The 20,971-nt window shown below is 40.2% G+C and overlaps 1 protein-coding gene across 1 annotated transcript in view; it reads right to left on the bottom strand.

The window, feature by feature from the left end:
- Adgrg7 (adhesion G protein-coupled receptor G7) overlaps positions 1-20,971 on the bottom strand; it is a 55,575-nt gene that overhangs the window by 3,195 nt on the left and 31,409 nt on the right. Inside the window, exons 9-15 of the mRNA XM_050148928.1 lie at positions 19,129-19,289; positions 17,473-17,628; positions 16,435-16,547; positions 10,570-10,919; positions 9,450-9,546; positions 5,268-5,423; positions 3,137-3,293 (exon numbers count right to left, since the gene is read on the bottom strand). Of these exons, the coding sequence (XP_050004885.1) occupies positions 3,137-3,293; positions 5,268-5,423; positions 9,450-9,546; positions 10,570-10,919; positions 16,435-16,547; positions 17,473-17,628; positions 19,129-19,289 (1,190 nt within the window). The remainder of the gene's footprint in view (positions 1-3,136; positions 3,294-5,267; positions 5,424-9,449; positions 9,547-10,569; positions 10,920-16,434; positions 16,548-17,472; positions 17,629-19,128; positions 19,290-20,971) is intronic.

Below are 20,971 nucleotides of genomic sequence, written 5' to 3'. Positions count from 1 at the left end.
AAAAAAAAAAAAAAAAAAAGAAAAAGAAAGAAAAGAAAAAAGAACTAGCCCCGAAATCTAAAGGAATAAGGTGGAGCACGGTAGCGCATAACATCCAAGGTCCTCTTCTGGCCTCTGCACACAGGTGCACATGCACACGTACACATTCATACACACTCACACACAAACTAAGGGAAAACAGCATTGATACACTCAGATAAACGAGATGAAACCTGTAAGAAAGACAGTTTTTGTTTCAGTCCAAGTGTATTATTTGCTGAGCTTGTTCTTGATAGGAATATAACGAAATGTGGATTTGCTCTACTACATTGCTTGCAATATGCAAGAAGCAATCAAAATACTACAAAGAAACAGTAAAATGTGACCTGCCCTAAGGAAAACAAGCAAGGAGTAGAGAGTGGCTGAAGCGACCAACCCAGACATTGGATTTAGCAGATGATCTTTGGACTCTATTCCTGTAGAGTGCGTCAGAGATGTGGTTATAGTGGGGAAAAGGAGAATTTAAGAGAATAAATCAGAGCAAAGCTTTTAAACTGAGTAAGTTTAACATCTGCAACCAAACGTACCAACAGGGTAGAGACAGCCACAGCAAACCGAGTGAGTTTTAAGATAAGAACCTAAAGTCTGCTAGAGAGAGAGAGAGAGAGAGAGAGAGAGAGAGAGAGAGAGAGGAACAGCTCGCTATGACCTGTGGGATAGCATCCAACGACCTAATATCAAGGCAACTGGACTATCAGAAGGAGGAGAAGGAAACAGGGAAGGAAAAAATAATGGTGAAAACCATAAAAGATTCTACTAGTTCAGCAATCCCGAGAAAAGTATGTGCAAAGAAAGTTAAGAACCATTTTCATAGCACAGTTAAACTACCGAACATTAAAACAGAGAGAAAGCCCCGACCCAAGCAGAGAAAAATAGCCCATTTGTGTGCAGTAGAACCGTACAAATGGTTGAGGACATCCCATTAGGAAATGTATTGGTGTGTGAAATTGCTTTTCTAAAAAGCAATAAGAAAAGAAAAAAGAAAAAAAAGGCCCTCTGTCAACCTAGTTTCATAAATAAAAAAAATCCTTCAATAATGAGAACAAAATGAATGTTTTTCAGTTCAAAGAAAATACTTGGTCACCGAAAGCCATAAATTACAAGAAATATTAAGAAATATCTTTAGGCTGAAGAGAAATGATAGAATATGATATTTAGATCTTCAGAGAGGAAGGAAGGGTCCTAGAAATGGCTGATACATGACCAAATATAAGTTTTTCCTCCTAATTACTTAAAATGCGTATGTCTATTTAAGGGAAAAATAGTATTTCTTTTTGGGGTTTATTATGAATATACATGTAGGACATAAGTAAATTGCCACGTGTCCCCTCTACACAAGGTTAGAGAGGGTAGCAAACAGACTTTTATTGTCATGAGACTCATATTTTACTGGGTATTGTAAAAATAATGATCTTAAGTTCCTTATGAAAGTTCTGAATGCATACTGCATCCATGAACTTGTCTCCAATTGCAAAATCACATCACTGTAATGTGAATTAAAGTGGAGTCATATCGATAATAAATCATACTTAAAAGTGGGGGAGGAAAAGAGGATCAGGGGGATAAAAACAAATGACCACAGAAGACGTCTTAAAATGGCAACCTGTATCAATGAGTACAATAGATCCAAATAAGCTACCCTCTCTAGTAAAGTGCTGGAGACTGTCTCAATAGACAAGAAGGTAAAGCTTATGTATTCGAAGCCTGTGTAATTAATAGAGACTTAAAATTTAGAGATACAGAGGTTCATAGCAAACATGCTCATGCATCACACACACACACACACACTTGCACACACAAGTGATCATATAACCAGTTTATGTGACAAGACTAGGTAATAAATATATAAAGGGTACATTATGACAAAAGATATTATCAGAAATAAAAGGGTATCTTAGTGTAAGTGATAAAAGGGCTAATTCCTCTAGAAAATATAATAATCATGAATGTATAACATGAGGACGACCTTTTGTTAAGTCTTCACTTAAAATGAATGAAGCAAAAACTGACGAAATGGAAAATGAGGGAACACATAGACTCAAAGTCCTTGGTGGAGACTTTTAGCACTCTTCACTACACAGGTAAAGGAGCCAGATGACAATACTGGTAAGGACAGAAGAGCCCCATTGAGCCTGTGGCCTTTAACTTCAATGGCATTTTAAATCTTCATACCCAGGAACTACAGAATAGGAAGGATTTTCTTTCCAAGGTGAATATTTTGCTTCTGGGCCTGTGAAATGACTCAGAGGGCAAGTCACCTGCCAGCAAGTGTGAGGATCTAAGCTCTAGTCACGGACCCACATGGTAGAAGGGGAGAACTGGCTTTTGCAAGCTGCCCTCTGACTTCTACACACATATATTCAATGACATGCATGCCCCCATATTACTACTAATAAATGCAATTTAAAATTTACAGAAAAGATAGCTCGAACCCTGCGCCTAAATCTAATCTTAACACATTTTTTTTAAAAAGAAAACTTCGGGGGCTGGAGAGATGGCTCGGCAGTTAAGAGCATTGCCTGCTCTTCCAAAGGTCCTGAGTTCAATTCCCAGCAACCACATGGTGGCTCACAACCATCTGTAATGAGGTCTGGTGCCCTCTTCTGGCCTGCAGGCATACANTGGCTCACAACCATCTGTAATGAGGTCTGGTGCCCTCTTCTGGCCTGCAGGCATACATGCAGACAGAATATTGTATACATAATAAATAAATAAATATTTTAAAAAAAGAAAATTTTGGTAAACCCACAGAGTTCCAAGTTCAAGGAATGTCGACCATTGCCCATTCCAACCAAAGTAAACTCGTTGCATGGAAGAAAGGAAAGGACATGTTCTGCCTTATGTACTATTTTTTTTTTTCACTCAGAGAAGAGGAATTGTACACCAACCCTACAGAGAGCTTACTCTGTGACCTCCAGGCCAGAACAGAACACAGAAAGCTTTTGTTCTTCTTGCGAGGTCTACTAATAATTGATCCCCCTAAAGGTGACTAAGCAATGATCTTCAGAGAGGTTTACAGGAAGGAAACAGGGATCCAGGACGATACTATGTATCGTGTGCCATGAGTTCTGCTACTTTCGGACCGTCTATATCTTACCTGAGTGGTGTTGAAAAGACAGAAAATGTAGCTGAAAACAATCCTGATGTTATCATCATTGATAAGCATAGCATATGCAAAAATCCAGGTGACTCCAAAAACAACGGCAATGGATAACGTGCTAAGAATCTTCTTTAGGGATGAAACTTTTTTCGTGCTACGTGAAAGAAAATGAGAAAGAGAACACGGCCCATTAGGCTTTTGCTGACTAAGGTCCTCACTGCCGGTGTTTATGGCTACCTATATACCTTGCTCACTTAACAATGCCCTGTCATACCTTACGTCACCCTGACGTCTGTGACTCTACTGTCTGTCTTAAAACACTTTAATGCCCACTTCAGAGCGCAGGCAAATCATTCCTTTAGTACTGCACAGGAAATTTCATGAGGAAGCAACCATTTTTTTAGAATGGGATTCGGGTTGATTATCACTAAAAGGTCAGCTAGTGAAGAATTCCTTTCTGTTAGGGAAGTTGGGATACCCGGAAACTTCTTGTGCCTTGGGTTATATGAAAACAATGTATTTAGAAACAGCCTGATTCCCCCCTCTCATGTGAAACCTGTACCCCTGTACCCCCAGAATCTGGTCTTGACTATGTGACTTATTATGGCCAGGAGAGCAAGCCAGAGACTAGAAAGCAATCACTCATGGAGTTTGCCGTCTTCTGCTGCTCTTGAGAACCCTGGCGGTGTTGGTGACTGAGCAAGGCAGGCCTCTTCAGGACCAGACTCCCATGTTAGCATATTCTCACAAACATCCTTTTCTTCATGTTCAGTGAAAACTTTGTAGTACAAAAATACAGATTTATTTCTGTGTAGATCTATTATGTACAGATCTATGCCTGTCCATTCTTTTAATCTTCTACATATGTGCTCTGAGACATTGGGCTAACTATAGCCCAAATATGTGTCTGCTATCTTTTCAAATTATGACCCTAAATTAGGTCTCCTTGTGAATTGGCACCACCCCATGTTAATGTGTATAGGCCCTTGGATAAAATCCCCATGTTTCATTTGTTCAGGGAAATGGGAACGTATTCTCTTGCTCTCCTTGCTGGTCATACTTTTCCCCTCCACTTCTCCCCCCACCATTTCCCTTGGCCTTTTTTTTGGCTGGGGGTATTCAAGACAGGGATTCTCTGTGAAACAGTCCTAGCTTGTCCTGGAACTCACTCTGTAGACCAGGCTGGTCTCTTATTGTATAACAAGAGATATTAGAGATAACAATAAGGGCACTTACTGGGGCTCGAAAACTAACAGGAAGGAGATGTGCAGCTGGGTGGGCCCCAGTAAGCCACGGGATGTGGTCTCCGTGTCACAGAATGTTCCATGTTTTTAAAAGGCAGAATACATTTGTAAGTGAAATCTCCAAATTTCATATATGTGCAATGAATTTTGAAGTTTTGGAAGCTACCAGGTATGTAATTCAAGCACTGTCGGCTGTGACTCTCAAATTGAAAAGGCGGATGCCAGCACCTCCCTCCTTACAATTTTCTCATTTCTTCAAGTATTCAAATTTTTGCTTCCTGAATTTGGGGGATTTTCTTGACATTGTAGGGTTTAGTTTACAGAAGTGTGGTATATAATGCTGTACACCACACTGGATTTCTTGGGCCCACGTGACGCAGAAGTGTGGTATATAATGCTGTACACCACACTGGATTTCTTGGGCCCACGTGACACAGAAGCGTGGTATATAATTCTGTATGGCACAGTGGACTGCTGAAGTTAGCAGAGAAGCTGAGTAGATCCTGTTTCTCTGTCAAAGTTCATTGGGATATCTCTCCTGAATACCACATGCCCATGCCTTGTGCAGACTTTGAAAACCTTTGCAAGGCTTTGGGATGTAGTGAGATGTTGTACACCTATGTTAGTCTCTGCTGGGACGCAGTGAGGTGCTGTGTTACACCTATGTTAGTCTCTGCTGGGACGCAGTGAGGTGCTGTGTTACACCTATGTTAGTCTCTGCTGGGACGCAGTGAGGTGCTGTGTTACACCTATGTTAGTCTCTGCTGGGACGCAGTGAGGTGCTGTGTTACACCTATGTTAGTCTCTGCTGGGACGCAGTGAGGTGCTGTGTTGTTACACCTACATTAGTCTTTGTTCACAGCTTCCCACACCGGGAGACTCACCTCGTCAGGTTCTGGTTGTTCTTCCACAGCACTTTGACCGTGATTATGATGAATATAACAATATTAGTGATGAGGATAATGGTTACAGGGATGATGAATGACCACAAAAATGGACTTTTTACAAAATTATCACTCTCGGGAATGGCCAGCCAGCAGCTGTAGAGGAAAACAAATTATTTCAGCAGACCAAGAAAAGAGCCAATGCCAATTCCTTTTGTTATTTAACATTATTGTCGCTCATGGAACGGATGTCCCTGATAATAATATCCCTTGGCGTCTTTACACATCTGAGGTCATTTACAATAATTCAGTCCATTAGACTGAAAATCTTACAGAAAAATACCACTTGAGCAAAACTTGAAGCTGATGAGGAGGGAGAGTATTCTAAGCAGAGATTGCATCACGTCCAAAGGCCCTGAGGTAGCAGCTTTAGACACAGAGGTTTGTGTGGCTCGGAACACTTGAGTAAGTGAATGAAGCTTATGGAAAGATACACACTGTACTGCGGCTTTGCGGGCACTTGCTTTCTGGATGAGGTGGTGAGACATGAAATGCGCTTTAGGTTTAAAAAGTGTTACTCCAGGTGCAGTGGTGAGAGCGTGACTTGAGCAAAAGCAGGGCACCCTCTGGAGCCTATTGTATTGTGAGGGGTGTGCAATAAAAGAAATGTCCAAGAAAGAGTCTGGCTGAAGATTGTTTAAAAGTAAGGAGAAAGACCAGGATGATGGCACACACTTGCATTCTTAATCCCTGGGAGACAGAAGCAGAAAGACCAGGAGTTCTAGAGCATCCTTGGCTCCATCGGAACTTCGAGGCCTGTGGATCCTATCTCGATAAAGTAAAAAGAAATAGTTGAATGACAGTTTGACTGCCGAGTGGAGGAGGATTCTGGGTGGTATCATTGTTCTGAGCAGTTTTTAGAGGAGAGACAAGGAGGCGTTAGCAGACACAACAGCAGGCTATGGACAAAAATCACCAAGGGCTGGAGAGATGGCTCAGGAGTTGAGGGCTAGTCTTACAGATGTCTGGGGTTTGGTTCTCAGCTCCTACACTATACAATCTCTATAACTCCAGCTCTAACAAATCCAAAGCATTATTCCGGCCTCTACATGTATCTGTATACACAACGACTTGGTGTCCAAAAGACTGTCTGGCGTATACACAAACACACACATAGACTCTTTTTCTTAATTAAGCATGAAAAATTAACCAGCAAGCCCATCTGGCTTGCACCTGTGCAGGCTTTGTACGTCCTGCCACTAAGTCAGTTTTCTCTAGCAGAATCTCAGTGGGTTTATCAACTGCACTCCCCAGGCAGGCCCCATGCCCAGTGGAAGTTGGTCAACAAATTCAGTGGTATTTTTGAGAGCTTTGGTTTTGATTTTTTGTTTGTTTGTTTTTCTTATTGGCCATTGCTTTTTTTGCTTTGATTTTCAGTTTCTGTAGTCTTTTTTTGTCTGCTTGTTTGTGGGTTCTGTGTGTGTTTCTTGTTTATTTTGTTTTGTTTTTATTTCTTGTTGAGAGAAAGAGAGAGAACAAGAACACTAAGTTGGGTGGGTAGGCAGGAATGTTCTGGGAGGAGTTCGAAGAGGGAAAAAAACATAATCAAAATATATTGCAGACAATTGTTTTGGAAAAAATATAACCAGAAGCCTATTACATATTTGGCTTTCAATTTCTATTCATTTTCTTTTCTCTGGAAGGTGCAACATTATGATACATGACAAAGAAGTTTTAAATTTAAAGTCCCTCTTCAACTAAAGCAGAGGATAAAAACAGAATTTTCCTTCCTGGCACATATTTTCCGATAGGTGCCGGCATCTAAGTGTGTGTCTCTTCCAGGTCTTCCCATCCTGGTTCACTAGAGATGCTTACAGTCATTTGGGTCAGTGCACGCACAGCAAGTGTTGATGCTTCTCCTAGCTTGGACCTATGAGCACTGCGGTGGGAGCTTTGTATTTAAACTCTAGCTGTGATCCTCTGTGGTTGGTTGTTTTTCACTCTGCCGGCTTTTCAGCAGGAGGAGCTCGACGTCCAGTTCCCAGATAAATCACACACAGAGGCTTATTCTTACTTGTAAATACCCAGCCTTAGATTGGCTTGTTGCTAGCTTTTCTTAACTTAAATGATCCCATCTATATGTTGCCTATGGGCTTTAAAAAATCTTTTCTTACTTCAGTGTATCTTACTTTTACTTTAACTGCGTGGCTGGCCCCTGAAGTTCTCCTCCTCTCATTTCTTGATCTTCTATTCACAAATCTCTCCTTCTATGTATTCTCTCTGCCTGCCAGCCCCGATTATCCTTTCTTATGCCTAGCTTTTTGCCATACATCTCTTTATTAGACCAATCGGGTGTTTTAGACAGGCACAGTAATACAGCTTCACAGAGTTAAACTAATGCAGCATAAAAGAATGCAATGTATCTTTGCATCATTAAACAAATGTTCCCACAGCATAAACAAAAGTAACACATCTTAAATTAATATTCCACAATCCAGTCCTCCATTCATAGATGAAAGGAAAAGGATGATAGGGATCTTTAGGATAAACTTTGCACATCCTCAGCATTTTATTTAGAAACAGACCCCCTCTGTTAAAGGCGGACATGCCTGTTGGTTTATTAGTTCATGACAGACTTGAACATCATCTCAGTTTTATCACAGGCCATTCAGATTAGCAATACGATTTCCAACCGTTTGAAATGATAATGTTCCAGTTCCAATGATTAATTTTAAACCTCTCCCCATCAGAGAGTGGGATACAGCCCATCTGATGACGGTATAGAGAACGGGGGTAGTACATGAAGAAGAACGTGGCCTGCGCTCCATCTGTTCCTTCACTAGACTTACACAGAGAAGCAACAGGTCGGGGCCTCGGGTCAGATACATAGAACTGGGGTCAGTGAGGTACCACACGAGACATCGAGGAGATGCTAGTGGAAGAATAACTCAGGGAAACCACAGCAGCCCTTCCTCTTTCTCAGGAGATGAAGGAATGTGACGCTGACGGCACGTGTGTATGACAGAGGCAGTAGGATGACCGGGATGATCTCATTACCAATCCTTTCCTCTCCTCCAATCGTCAATCAGCAGTGGCCTAGAGCTGTCCTCAGCATCTAACCCCGTGCCAAGTGAAGGATCTGCTGTAAATTATTGATAGCCCAGTGTGAATACACTCAAGCAAGCTGGCTTCTCTCTCAGCTTTCATAGAAATGGATCTAGCCGTTTTCATAGAAATGGATCTAGGGTTACAGTAAGAAATTAATAATGGGTACCTCTCCCATATATACTTGTACCTCTTACATCTAACAGTGAGATTTAAACTTTAAAACTTAAAATAACAACGAAATCTAATTGAACAGAAAGTCTAGGTTGAGAAATCTAGCCAGGCAGCCAGCCCTTCGGGCATCCTCCAGCTGCCACAAGCAGGTAAATCTCTTGACACCTTAGTCTTCCCTCGGGTCATCAAGTGCCCTTAGGACAAACTGGTTTTCAGGTGAGTGGGGATAGGAATTGCAGGGTGTCACAAGAGAAGGACGGATGAAGTTCAGGGCGGCTGCTGTCTGGTGGGAGAAACACAAGGATAGCGTGGAGCCTCTGTTCAGCTCAGCTCAACTTTCCTCTCCTCACATGAAAAACAAAACGGTTCCAATAGGAACAGTTAATTATCCATGCTGGTGGCCTAGCAAGAATCTGTGGTCCAGGAAATATACCATGAAATAGTCTTCCCAGCTATGTTTAACATGAGGAGTTCATCTGCACGAGACACAGAGAGTGCTTTGTGAGTTATTAAGTGATTCCAGGGTTGATTGACATCCTGCGGAGCAACCCCTGAGCAAAATCACTCTAATTGCTATCCCCATTCGAGAGGAAGGAACCAAGACTCAGGGCTACTAAGGATCATAACTATTATTTTAGATGATTTTCTCACTAACTAAGAGGATATAATTTTAATATGAGAAACTTCAGATTTATAAGATCAAAACAGTGGATATTTCTTTTTCAGGAATTATCACAGGAAATTTCTGTGTCATCCTATCGAAAATATGGTGTATTCTTTGAGATCATAAAATACCCATTACAAAATAGGGCATTTATAAAGTGAAACTTGGAGACACTTGGAATTAATATCAATGAATTCATATACTTTTATGTCAAAGAATTTTAAAGAGATAAAACTTACATTTCCTCTTGCCGATAGTCTAACTCCCAGTATGACTTGTCTCCACTCTGGGCATAAATAATCCCCACCGTTACACCCACGACTATAGCTGGAACTCCTAAGGGACAAAGACAGGCCAGGAGTTAATAGTTTGTCCAGGATGGAAATTAATTATAAAAGACTTCAGGTAAATGATACATCTGACCTCTGAAGTTGCATGCTTTCTCCTCTTTGAACAAACTACTGACCTATGAGTAGAAGGAGATTAAAAGTTGACAGGTTTTTTTTTTTAAAATTCTAATTCTTTTTATTGATAAAATGTAGAATTTAAAAATGCTTAAACTGTTTGTTGTTCATGACACTTTGATTTATACAGGAGTTACTTCCCAAAAAATGTTACCCATAGCTGGATTGAAAGAGTATTTGGGAAATGTGGCAATGTGGTTTGCATAAGTATTCCACATTACAAGTCTACTGGGGATCCAAAGGAATTTGCCTTTGTGGAGTTTGAAACAAAAGAGCAAGCAGCAAAAGCCACTGAGGTATGTCTGTAGGGCCCATTGTGAACCTGCGGCCAAAGAATCCGGTCCTCTGCTTGGAGGCCCAAAGATTTTTTTTTTTTTTTTTAAAAATCTGTTCTCTCTCTCTCTTTCTTTTAACATTGTTTCTGTATACCAACCCTATCTTATTGCTCATTTCTCTGTATTTCCGATCACAATGTTCATCACCAAATGTCTGAAGTCCTCTTTTACTTGAACAATTTAGAGTTTCACTGAGACAATTCTTCCTTTTGTCTTTGCTGGGACACAATATAGCTATCAAGAATTCTTCCTTAACAAGACACCCTGATAACTTTCTGGGAAACACTCCCATTTCAGTATTTAGGAGATGAATTGCATATGTTCTAAATCTAGCGTAAATTAATAAAAGGATGTTTTTAAAAAAATCAAGCTCTTTAGCTTATACCATGTCTGGAGAATAAGCTACTAAGTAGTAGCTTATTCTCACAGTGTTTAGTGAGTATTCCATTTGCCCCCTACCTTGAATTATTAGCTCTCCAATGGGTGTTTGTTTAAATTAAACAATTGCAACAGTGTAACGAAAGCAAAATGACTGAGCAGGCGTTGATGCAAACACTTACCCCATCCAACTAATGAGATGATGACAATGAAATGTGGAGGCAGGGGCTTCATGGTTCTGATCAGAAGGAAGTAGAGCTGCGTGGCGCTGAGTCCGTTCCAGGTGAACGTTACCAACAGAAAATAGTGGAGGAATGCAGCCACGGCTGTGCAGGAGGGGTTCGGGGTGTCCACCGTGTCTCGCACAGGGATTTCATTGTTGTCAGGGTTATTATTACTAGTGGTGCCAGCCTCATTTGTCACTAAGTTCTTATTGGAGTTTTCAATTCCAAACACAAAGAGGAGGTTAAAAATCAACATCGATGTACACAAACTGACCAACACCCAGGTTACTGAGGTTTTTCTGATTTTCCTAAAAGTAAAGAAAATAAAAAAAAATATGTGGAACTACGTGATAGGTGAAAGCAAATCAACTGGAAAAAAATAAAAAAGACCATCAGGACTGAAAAGATGTCTCGACTGCAGAGGACCCAGGTTCACTTCCCAGCAGTCAGTGCTGATTCCCAGCTCAGTAAACTCCAGTTCCAGGGGAAATCTGATGCCCTCTTATGGCCTCTGTGGGTATTGCTTGCATGTAGTGTCCTTAAATACATGTAGGCAAAGCACTCACACATACCAAAAGATAGAAAATAAACAAAAAAATTCACAATCCTCAGAGAAACTATGAAGGAATAAATAAATGTGTTGCTCAACGTAAGTCCAGTCAAGACCTGGGGGGCCTTCTGGTAAACCTTCCTTCTCTACAAAACAGTGAATTCGGCGGACACCTTAAGGAACCGCTGTGTACTTATTAAGAAAAAATGAACGCTAATCTCTGAAGTCAGTGGGCAGTGAGCCCTAACTCCTAGTATTTGTGCCCTTTAGCGTCCTTTCCCAGGTCTGTCCTTGCCTTGATTTAATTAACAGAATGTAACTAAAGCCTGGTGGCCAAGGCTGGCTTATCCGTTGGGTACCATGATGCTCGAATCCTCCTTCCATACTTTTATGACCCTGAACAAAGTTCAACTCAAAGAAAAAAATGGAAGTCTAGGTCTGAAGATGTTAATATATTTATTTTAATCAATAAAGTCATTAAGTTTTTTAATTTTAAAGTTTCTTTTAATTTTTATTTGTTTGTTTACTTATTTTTAGGAAAGTCCCACAGAGTTCAAGTTGCCTTGGGTCCCAGCACAGTCATCTTTCTTGCTGTGCTCCTTGGAATTCTTGCTTACCAGCGGGGAAACCCACTATCCTGCTAAAGAACCTACCCAGACATTCTCTGGGCCTACATACATAGAGAAAGATCCAGCTGTTCTGATACCCTAGAGCAGTGGTTCTCAACCTGTGGGTTGTGACCTCTCAGAGATCACATATCAGATATATTCTACAAGTCAATTAATGATAGTATCAAAATTACAGTTACAAAGTAATAAGGAAATAGTTTTATGGTTGGAAGTCACACAACTTGAGAAAGTGTATAAAAAGGATCACAGCATTGGGAAGGTTGAGAACCAGTCAGTGTCCTAGAGGAATCTCCAGGGCACTCACCCCAGCTACTGTCTGACGACCATCTCCCCGGGGAGCTTAGCTAGACCACACTAGCCATAGTAAGTCCCAGACTCGTGAGGGTTAATACATGGTTTGACATCCCTGAGCTTGGACAGCTGCAAACATATACAAGGGTTATAGGGAGAAGGGCCTTTACACAGCATTTTCTCCCTCAAAATAGGACATTACAAATTAATAGATGAACCCATGTAGTGGCATTTCAAATGTATTTCAATAAATAAAGGCTGCCTGAAGATCTGAGAGTAAAACAGCCCCTCTGGTTAGCTTAACAGACCAGATTATGGTAACACACACCTTTAATCCCAGTAGCCGCACTAGTTGCCATAGAAACTGGTTGGTACATGCCTTTAATGATGGTGGTGCACGCCTTTCATCCCATCCCTAGAGGGAAATATAAACTGGGGGAAGATAGCTCCCAGACACATTCTCCTGAGATTCCAGGAGGCAGGATCGCCATTTCAGACTGAGGTCAAGGTAAGAGCCAGTGGCTGGCTGTTTTGCTTTTCAGATCTTCAGGCTGAACCCCAATTTCTGACCCTGAGTTTTTGTTAATCATGCTTCAAACCCATGTATGAATGTAGAGAAAAGTCTCATGTTTGTAGCCAATGTTTATTCTTAAAATCACCTGTAAATTTTACAGTACTGCCAAATATACTCTTAAAAGCTAAAAATACAATACTGTAACGCATTTAAAAGAAACCGTTAGGCTATTTTGCTTATGTTTTATTTAAAGAGCAGATCTCCAACAGTTTTGTAGCCAGGTCTGTTTGTGGGACCCCAGCAGTGGGACCAGGATTTATCCCTAGTGCACGAACTGGCTTTTTGAAGCCCATTCCATATAGTGGGATGCCTTGCTCCGCCTTGATGCTGCAGGGGGAGTGTGTGTGTCTGACCTCAGCTGAATGTGCCAGGCTTTGTTGACACCCCATGGGAGGCTTTACCCTTTCTTAGGAGTGGGTGAGGCTGGGTTGGGGGAGAGAAGGGAGGGGAGAGAAGGGGAGGGAGGGGGAAGTGGTTGGTATGTAAGATGAATAAAATAAAATAAAATAAAAAGAGCTGATCTCCCATAAACCTGTAAAATTAGGCAAACATGTTTTAAATTTGTTTCATATTGCTACTGGAGCTGTTTTCTTTTTGAGTAGACTGATGATTATTGCCTGTGACATCTATAGGACAGAGTCACATGTCTTTTCCACAAGTTAGAATTCTCTTTCCACATAGCACCTCGGAAGGACAAGAGTTCCAGGGTCATACTTTGGGAAATTTTTGCTGATTGCTAAAAGGTCAATATGTTCTAATTTCCCTTTTACCATAAATATGCCCAGAGTTCCAGCATTTGAAGACAGAAATTCTAGGTGCAGAAATTGCTCTGCAGAAACCACTCCTTTGTGCTGAAGTCCCAAATTCCTATTTTCCTAGTGTGTTTGCTCTAAAAGAAAAAGATTTTGCTCTGATTTTATCTGCAGGCTAGCCATGCTTACCAGCAACTTTTAGAAGGTGATACGATCATGTTTGTGTTCCCGTCAGTCTGTGTGTGCATGATGTGCATTATGGTGTGGAATAAGTATCTAGAATATGTATGTGATACGTTGTGCTGAAGGCATGCATGCTCTGGTACATGGATGTTTCCTGTACTGGCCAACACATGCATCTTCAGGCTGGCAAAGGAGGAGCTATGCAAGGTCTGATATTCTCTCTATCATATGTGCACTGTTTTCCTTCTTAATGATAGTTATAGCCTTGTGCCCTCTCCAATGGCATTTGGCAGTCCTGTGGATCCTATGGCATTTAGTCCTGTACCAGTGAAGACTATTCAGTGCCCTCTCGTTCTTTCCAGGCTTTCTAGACTTATAGATTTCCCCAATAGTTGTCTTTCTGGATTTATCCTAGATGTTACAGTTCTACTATCTAGACATACTTTATTATCCTTACCCTGTAATTTAATAATCAAATCTACCCATTTTATAGCCTGTATGGTTTCCTAATATTCCACCATAACCACCGAGTCCTTTGATTTCTCCACTGACAGAACTCAGTCCATTAGATATGTTAGTTAGATTTTCTTGATCATTGAAGCTTTTTACCTATTTTAAGATGTGTAATAAAAGCTGCAAAATGTCTTCATAAAACCATCGTATACAAAAGTAGCATGAGGGGCTAGTGCAAAGGCTCCAGGTTCCAGGCCTTTCTACCAAATCTCATAATCTGAGTTCTAGGCACAGTAGAAGGGGAGCATGATTCCCACAAATTGTCCTCTGTCCTCCTCATATACGCAGTGGAATGCTCCCTCCAACAAAACTAACATTAGTTACTTTTTAATTTTGAACATAAAATATGACCTACATGTAGAACAATAAGTTTTCAAATAGCCTTATCCTTCTCTTAGAATATTGCTATATTCTTCATGTTATTATCATATGGGGATTTATCCAAGAACAAAAAAGTATTTCATTCACTATTTAAAACATCTACAAAATGATCTTATTATTTTGTAAGGTTATCGATTCTCATGAATTTTAAGTGGCAAGTACGATGACCAAATTGGGGTAGGAAAAGTTAACAAAAGCAAACACATCTGAAAACAAATGGAAGGGGTAATGTTTTAGGTGGAAAAAAGCTAGTTGTACAGCAGTTACGTAGTGAGCTGAGTAATTATCCGTCTAACTGTAGTGCTGGAAGGAATGCAAATGAATGGACAGCTATGAGAGCTGTTTAATTTCTCTCATCAAACTGGGAAGTACACAGCACATGCTTTCTTTCACTCCAACACGCTTGTCACAGCCTACAACTATACATTTCACTTTGTATGTATTTGTATAGTGTCTTGTTTACCCCTGAAAATTTAAGACAGGAATCTAACCTTGCTTATCGTTTGTTATTTAGCTTCTGACATGGTGTTTGGCAGCAGTAATAAGTCAATTAATTACTATCAAGAGATATTAATGAACCAATAAAAACTCATTTAGTGTGAAGCGTGAAGGAAAAAGCAATTTTACTCTCAAGAATGACAAGTGATGGAGCGGAGAAACTGAAAGATGAGCCCAGACATTTTGCTGTCATCAAAATGAGACAGACTTAAAGTGTGGTAGAACCATGGCAAAATGGCATAAAGAGTTCACTATGACTTTTTATTAGTGCATTGCCAAGTAACACAGGAAGCATAAACGAGTATGAAATCATCAATGCAATCTGAGTCTAATAAGGATCCCTGTGGATCTCACCAAGATCACCGTGGGAGAGATTGTAGGAAAGCAGAAGGATATTAAATATTCTCAAATTCGCGCTGTAAGAATAACCTGTTATTTACACACCTAGAAAATGAACTGCGATGATACGGAAATCTCACAGTTACCCATTAAACATCATTGAAACTTACAACCAATAGCAGCAGGACTGCTACCACGTACCCCTTGTGGAGTCACCCCGAGATGAGCCAATGACAGGATTTACTCTATCAATCCTTAACCTCAATCAAACAGTGAGGAGAATGTCAAACAGATCCCAAATCAAAGAGCAGTCTTCAAAATAACTGTCCTGGACACTTCAAAGACTTTAGTGTCTGAAATGGCCACAACAAACAAAAAAGAAAAAGGAATTGTTAAAGGCTAAAGGTATATAATTGAGAAGGAATTTAGTGGGGAGAATTGATTCTAGAGAAATGGTGAATTCACCTTGGTGCAACTTGGGTGAGGGAGGAGAACCAGACTGGCATATTCGATAGATCAATTTATTTCATAGTTTTATAAAGTTTTCTAAAGGCCCAGTGTGGCGCTTAGACCTGGGGAGCCAGGGTGAAAACAAAGCAAAGCACAGTGACAAGGGAACCAGATGAGGCCCTTGTCTTGTACTGCAGGCTGTAACTACAATGAATCCCTTGAAGGACGCAAAATTAGATGTTCAGTGGAAAAATAAGGTGAAAAGAACTATGTTCATAAGTATTTATTTAAAATTTAAAGTAAGATTTCTTTTTTCAAAAACAAACAACTGAGAAACTCAATAACTTTAAACGTTTCACCATTTGAAAGCTTAAAACTTACGTTCAGGATGTTGCTCAGCCATGGTTTCTTCTTTTGCAATCCAGTTTGTCAGACGTGTCCCTTTTCATATTAGTTTCAGTGTCTCTGCGCTATGAGCTTATGTTGGTTTTGCTGTCAAAACGGTTGTCTTACTTGTAGCTGTATGTTTACTGTGACTTTATCTCAGCCTCTTTGAGATTGTGCCTTCTAGTTTAGAGAAACTAAGTTCTGAGATGAGTGTACCCAGTAAATTACAGGATAGCAGTTTCTCCTGGGAAGAGCGCCTTGCCCCTCCCCTCTTACCTGGTGACAATCTGGAATATGATAGTTAGAGCCAGGCCAGCAATGGACAGGGCACATCCAATGTTGGACAATATGTCTAAGGATTCAGGGTACTGATAACCCTTTTTGAAAGTCTGAAAAAAAATAATTTGACATAGATTTTTTTTTTTTGGTTTTTCGAGACAGGGTTTCTCTGTGGCTTTGGAGCCTGTCCTGGAACTAGCTCTTGTAGACCAGGCTGGTCTCGAACTCACAGAGATCCTCCTGCCTCTGCCTCCCGAGTGCTTGACATAGATTTTTAAATAAACTGGCCTAAGTGCTTAAAATTATTAATATAAGCCAGTATTGTAGAATTACACTGGCTAAAATAACCAACTAGATGCCAAATATGCCTTCTTTTATATAAAGCCCCCTGTACAGGGAAACTTGACCATTGATGGGAGAATGAGCCTATAGGAAAAACATAAAGGACTGAAGAGCGATCTCTTTCGCACTTATCAGCAAGAACAGCAGCTTGGACAGCTCCAATGGAAAGCATTCCCAGAAATCAAAGTGGCCTACATATGGCCAGGTACGTATTAGACGGCTCCTCTCCATGTGGACCTCACTCTTAGTTCATCCTGTGGGATGCGTCTTCTCTTTCATGCGTATGCATCCTTTCCATGTGTAAAAACACAGTGCTCACCTAAATTTGTCTCTTTTTATCCCAAGACCACATTGCAAACAACAACAATAAACCGTAACTTTATTTATTTATTTATTTATTTATTTATTTATTTATTTATTTAGTGATTTAGTTTTTTCGAGACAGGGTCTCTCTGTGTAGCTTTGTAGCCTGTCCTGACACTCTCTCTGTAGACCGTGCTGGCCTCGAACTCACAGGGATCTGCTTGTCTCCCCCTCCAAGTGCCGAGATTAAAGGTGTGCACCACCACCACCAGCCGGTAGCTTTCTTTCTAACATGTTCCTTTTTACACCTACCACTTCACTCATTCCCTGCATTTCCCAATTTTACGATCTATATAACTTATACGTCCTATATAAATCGCACATTCTTACCATCAATACTGCGAAATTGGTTGTGTGGTTGCAGCGGCAACCGAGGAACCCTTCAGTGCTCCTATCCTTTTGGCAGCCATGTGTGTCCCAGTCATTTCTTGAAAAATTCCAGTAGACACAGGCATAAGAGTGAAGCTGGAATTCTCTCTTGTCATACTGTGAATTGATGACATAGTCAATGCTTAATTGGATAGAAAAAAATCTAATAGGATAAGATAGTCCCACGAGAAATAAGTGCATATTAAGCCTTAATGTCTTCCTTGTAGTCTGAAGGAAGAGCCAGGGTATAAGAAATCAGGTGTGATGGCATATAGCTAGAACCCAAGTACTTATGAAGATGAGGCTGGAGGACTGCTCCAAATTCACGACCACTTAAAGCTATATAGTGATAGTTTGTCTCAAAAACAAACCAAAACAATCAACCAATCAAAGAAAGTGTATAAGGGTATGAATCAAATTAATTTACTTTCTACTTAGATTGCCAGAAATTTAGGTAAGATTTAAATAATTACTTTAAAAGGCTTTTCAGAGACTTTCTGTAGCGTTTTTCTTATTTTATACCATAGCTAATTTTTTTTAAAACTAATATATTTTACATCCTGATCACAGCTTTCCCTCCCTCGTTTCCCACTCCCTCCCCCTGCAGCACTCCTCCAATCCCCCATCTACCCCTTCTTACTATTCCGTCAGTAAGGGGCAGGTCTCCCAGGGGCTTCAGCAAAGCATGGCATATCAAGATGCCATAAGCAATAATCACCTCTCCCTGGATTCAGGCTGGGAAAAGCAATCCAGCAGGAGGAATAGGCTCCCAAGAGGCAGCCAAAGCTCCTATTCCCATTGCCAAGAGTCCCACAAATAGACCAAGTTACACAACTGTCACGTATGCACAGAGGGCCTAGGTTAAAAACAATGACATCAGGAAATTTGAAGGCAAATGGATAGAACTAGAAAAAAAAATCACCCTGAGTAGAGGTAACCTAGACCCAGAACGACAAACATGGTATGTACTCACTTGTAAGTGGATATTAGCTGTAAAGTAAAGAATAACAGGCTACAATCCACAGACCCAGAGAGGTTAGGTAATAAGGAGGTTTCAAGGAGGGGGGGGGCACATGGATCTCCAGGGATAGGACAATAAGAGTCAACAGGGTTGGACTTGGGGCAGGTAGGCATGGGAACTTGAAGGATCAGACTCGGAGTGGGCAGAGGGGGAGAGTGCTGAGAGAGATGACTGGAAAGGGGGCTTGGGTCGGGTTAATCCTAATGCAAGGGAAACTTCCTTGAGTCTACAAGGATGGCCCCAGCTAAGACTTCTGGCTGCAGTGGATGCATAGCCTGAACTAGCCATCTCCTAAGATAAGATTTGCAACCACGCTGAGTGACTGATGGAAGCTGATTCAGAGACCCATGGCCAAACACTGGGCTGCTCTCAGAAGTGCTGCTGAAGAGATGGAAGAGGGACTGTGGGACCAGAGACATCAAGGATGTCAGAGGAAAACCAACAGAAAGGGCTAGTCTGGCTCATGGAAACTCTTAGAGTCTGAACCAACAACCAGGGAGCCTGCATGGAACCATAGAACTCTTTTGTCTAAAATATCTCCAGTTTTGTAATTATCTCCAGATTTTTTAAAAATTTCCATTAATGGGGAAACTTACCGCAGGATTAAATACCATTTCCACAGAAACATCTGGGTCTTGACCACTTGAATTTATTTTGCCTGAGATAATTTTTTGACTAAAATCTGATGTAGCAGTGAAAGTTTTTGACTGGAAAAGTTTGTGGTTTTGGTACACTACAAAGCCACATGAATTTTTATCTGTGGAGAAAAATAAACATTAATTTTCAACAAATGTACCTGGTAGTGATCAAAAGTAAAATTTTCAAGTCATTGTGGAACTGCATGGTTGCTTCATCTTTGAGTAAGGTACAACAAAAAAATAGTTCAGCAGCTGAGCTTTTATTTGATTGCATTACAGTATGGTAATATTACAGTAGGGGTTGATTATAATTGGTATAGGGTTGGGGGTTGGGGAAAATTTTATAGGCTCAGGGATATCTTTGAAAAAAGGGAAAATTGGATGGAATAATAATAGTGAGTAATAGAGTGAATACTTGTGAGTTATTTTTTATAGGCAATTGTTATAGATTCTTATATATTGATACAAAGTTAAATTATATTGAATATTGTATGCATGCATGCTTCTACCTCTGCTTAAAACATTTTTATATATTAATATATATTTATCATATTGCAATGTACATTTCTACCTCTGATCAAGATGCTTACACATCGTTGACATTTTGAGGTCATTGTTCTTATTTGTTGCACAGTTTTTTATTGTATAATATTCATTTATTTATTTATTTATTTATTTATTTATTTATTATGTATACAATATTCTGTCTGTGTATAAGCCTGCAGGCCAGAAGAGGGCACCAAACCCCATAACGGATGGTTGTGAGCCACCATGTGGTTGCTGGGAATTGAACTTAGGACCTTTGGAAGTCTTAACCTCTGAGCCATCTCTCTAGCCCATATTGTATAATATTCTAATACAAAGTTTTAGTCGTTAAGTTATATAGGTATTAAGGAGTATAGATCAATAGTCATTTATGTTTGTCATACTTATAGTTAGACTAATCAGGTTCTTTAGATACATAGAGATTATATTCTGTATAGATAGGTAATCTTCAACCACTTTAAAAGGCTGTAGAATATGGCATTTAAATAACTTAGGATTCTGTTGAAGTGAGACACAATTGCTCCTGGCAGCACTGATCTATTCCCGAGAAAATGTTGAGCACCGAAGACACTCCACTTGGAGCTTGTTTTCTTCTTGGCAAAACTGGCCTTTGGGCAAAGAAATGCCCATGCCTCAACCACTGACAAGATATATAATATCTGGAAATGGATAAGCAGGACTGTGAAATCTTGCCAAGACAGGATAAGATGGTTTTGAAAAATTTCCTGCCTCTGAAAATGGTATGTCAATAATTCTAGGCCTTAACCAAAGTTGGTTGCTTCAACGTTGCAAATGAGACTTTGGGTGATTGCTCAGGTAGCCATTTATCTCCGTCATTTGTTGCACATTTTGGAAGTTGCTTGATTGCACTTCCTGCTTACTCAGTAATATTATGTCCCTTCTTGGATTTTTGATGGGGTTGAAGACTAGATAGTTGTAGTTACTTTCCTCTCATGACTTGGCCATGTTATTTATTATAGAAGACTTAAACTAGTTAGGATAGGATAATTATTGAATATATTTGTTCTTATTGTATATAATTTTGTATTAGGCTTAGAACTCTTTTATTTAAACAAAAGGGGGAGGTGCTATAGGAAGTCTTACAGCTGGTGGTTACCCGCCCACTGGGGCATGGCCTCATACTATATATGCCGAAGTAGAGCATGCATCTGGCTTGTTTTTGGCCTCTCTGTTCCAGTTGTGGGATTAGTTTTCTGATCTCTGTTCAGAGTATTCTGATTTGTGAATCTACTCC

The sequence above is a fragment of the Alexandromys fortis genome, unplaced genomic scaffold (genome assembly GCF_014885135.2).
Source record: "Alexandromys fortis isolate MF-2015 unplaced genomic scaffold, M_Fortis_MF-2015_v1.1 scaffold_4, whole genome shotgun sequence".
Lineage (NCBI taxonomy): Eukaryota > Metazoa > Chordata > Mammalia > Rodentia > Cricetidae > Alexandromys > Alexandromys fortis.
The sequence above is the reverse complement of the archived record's forward strand: the minus strand, read 5'-3'. Positions and strand labels throughout refer to the sequence as shown.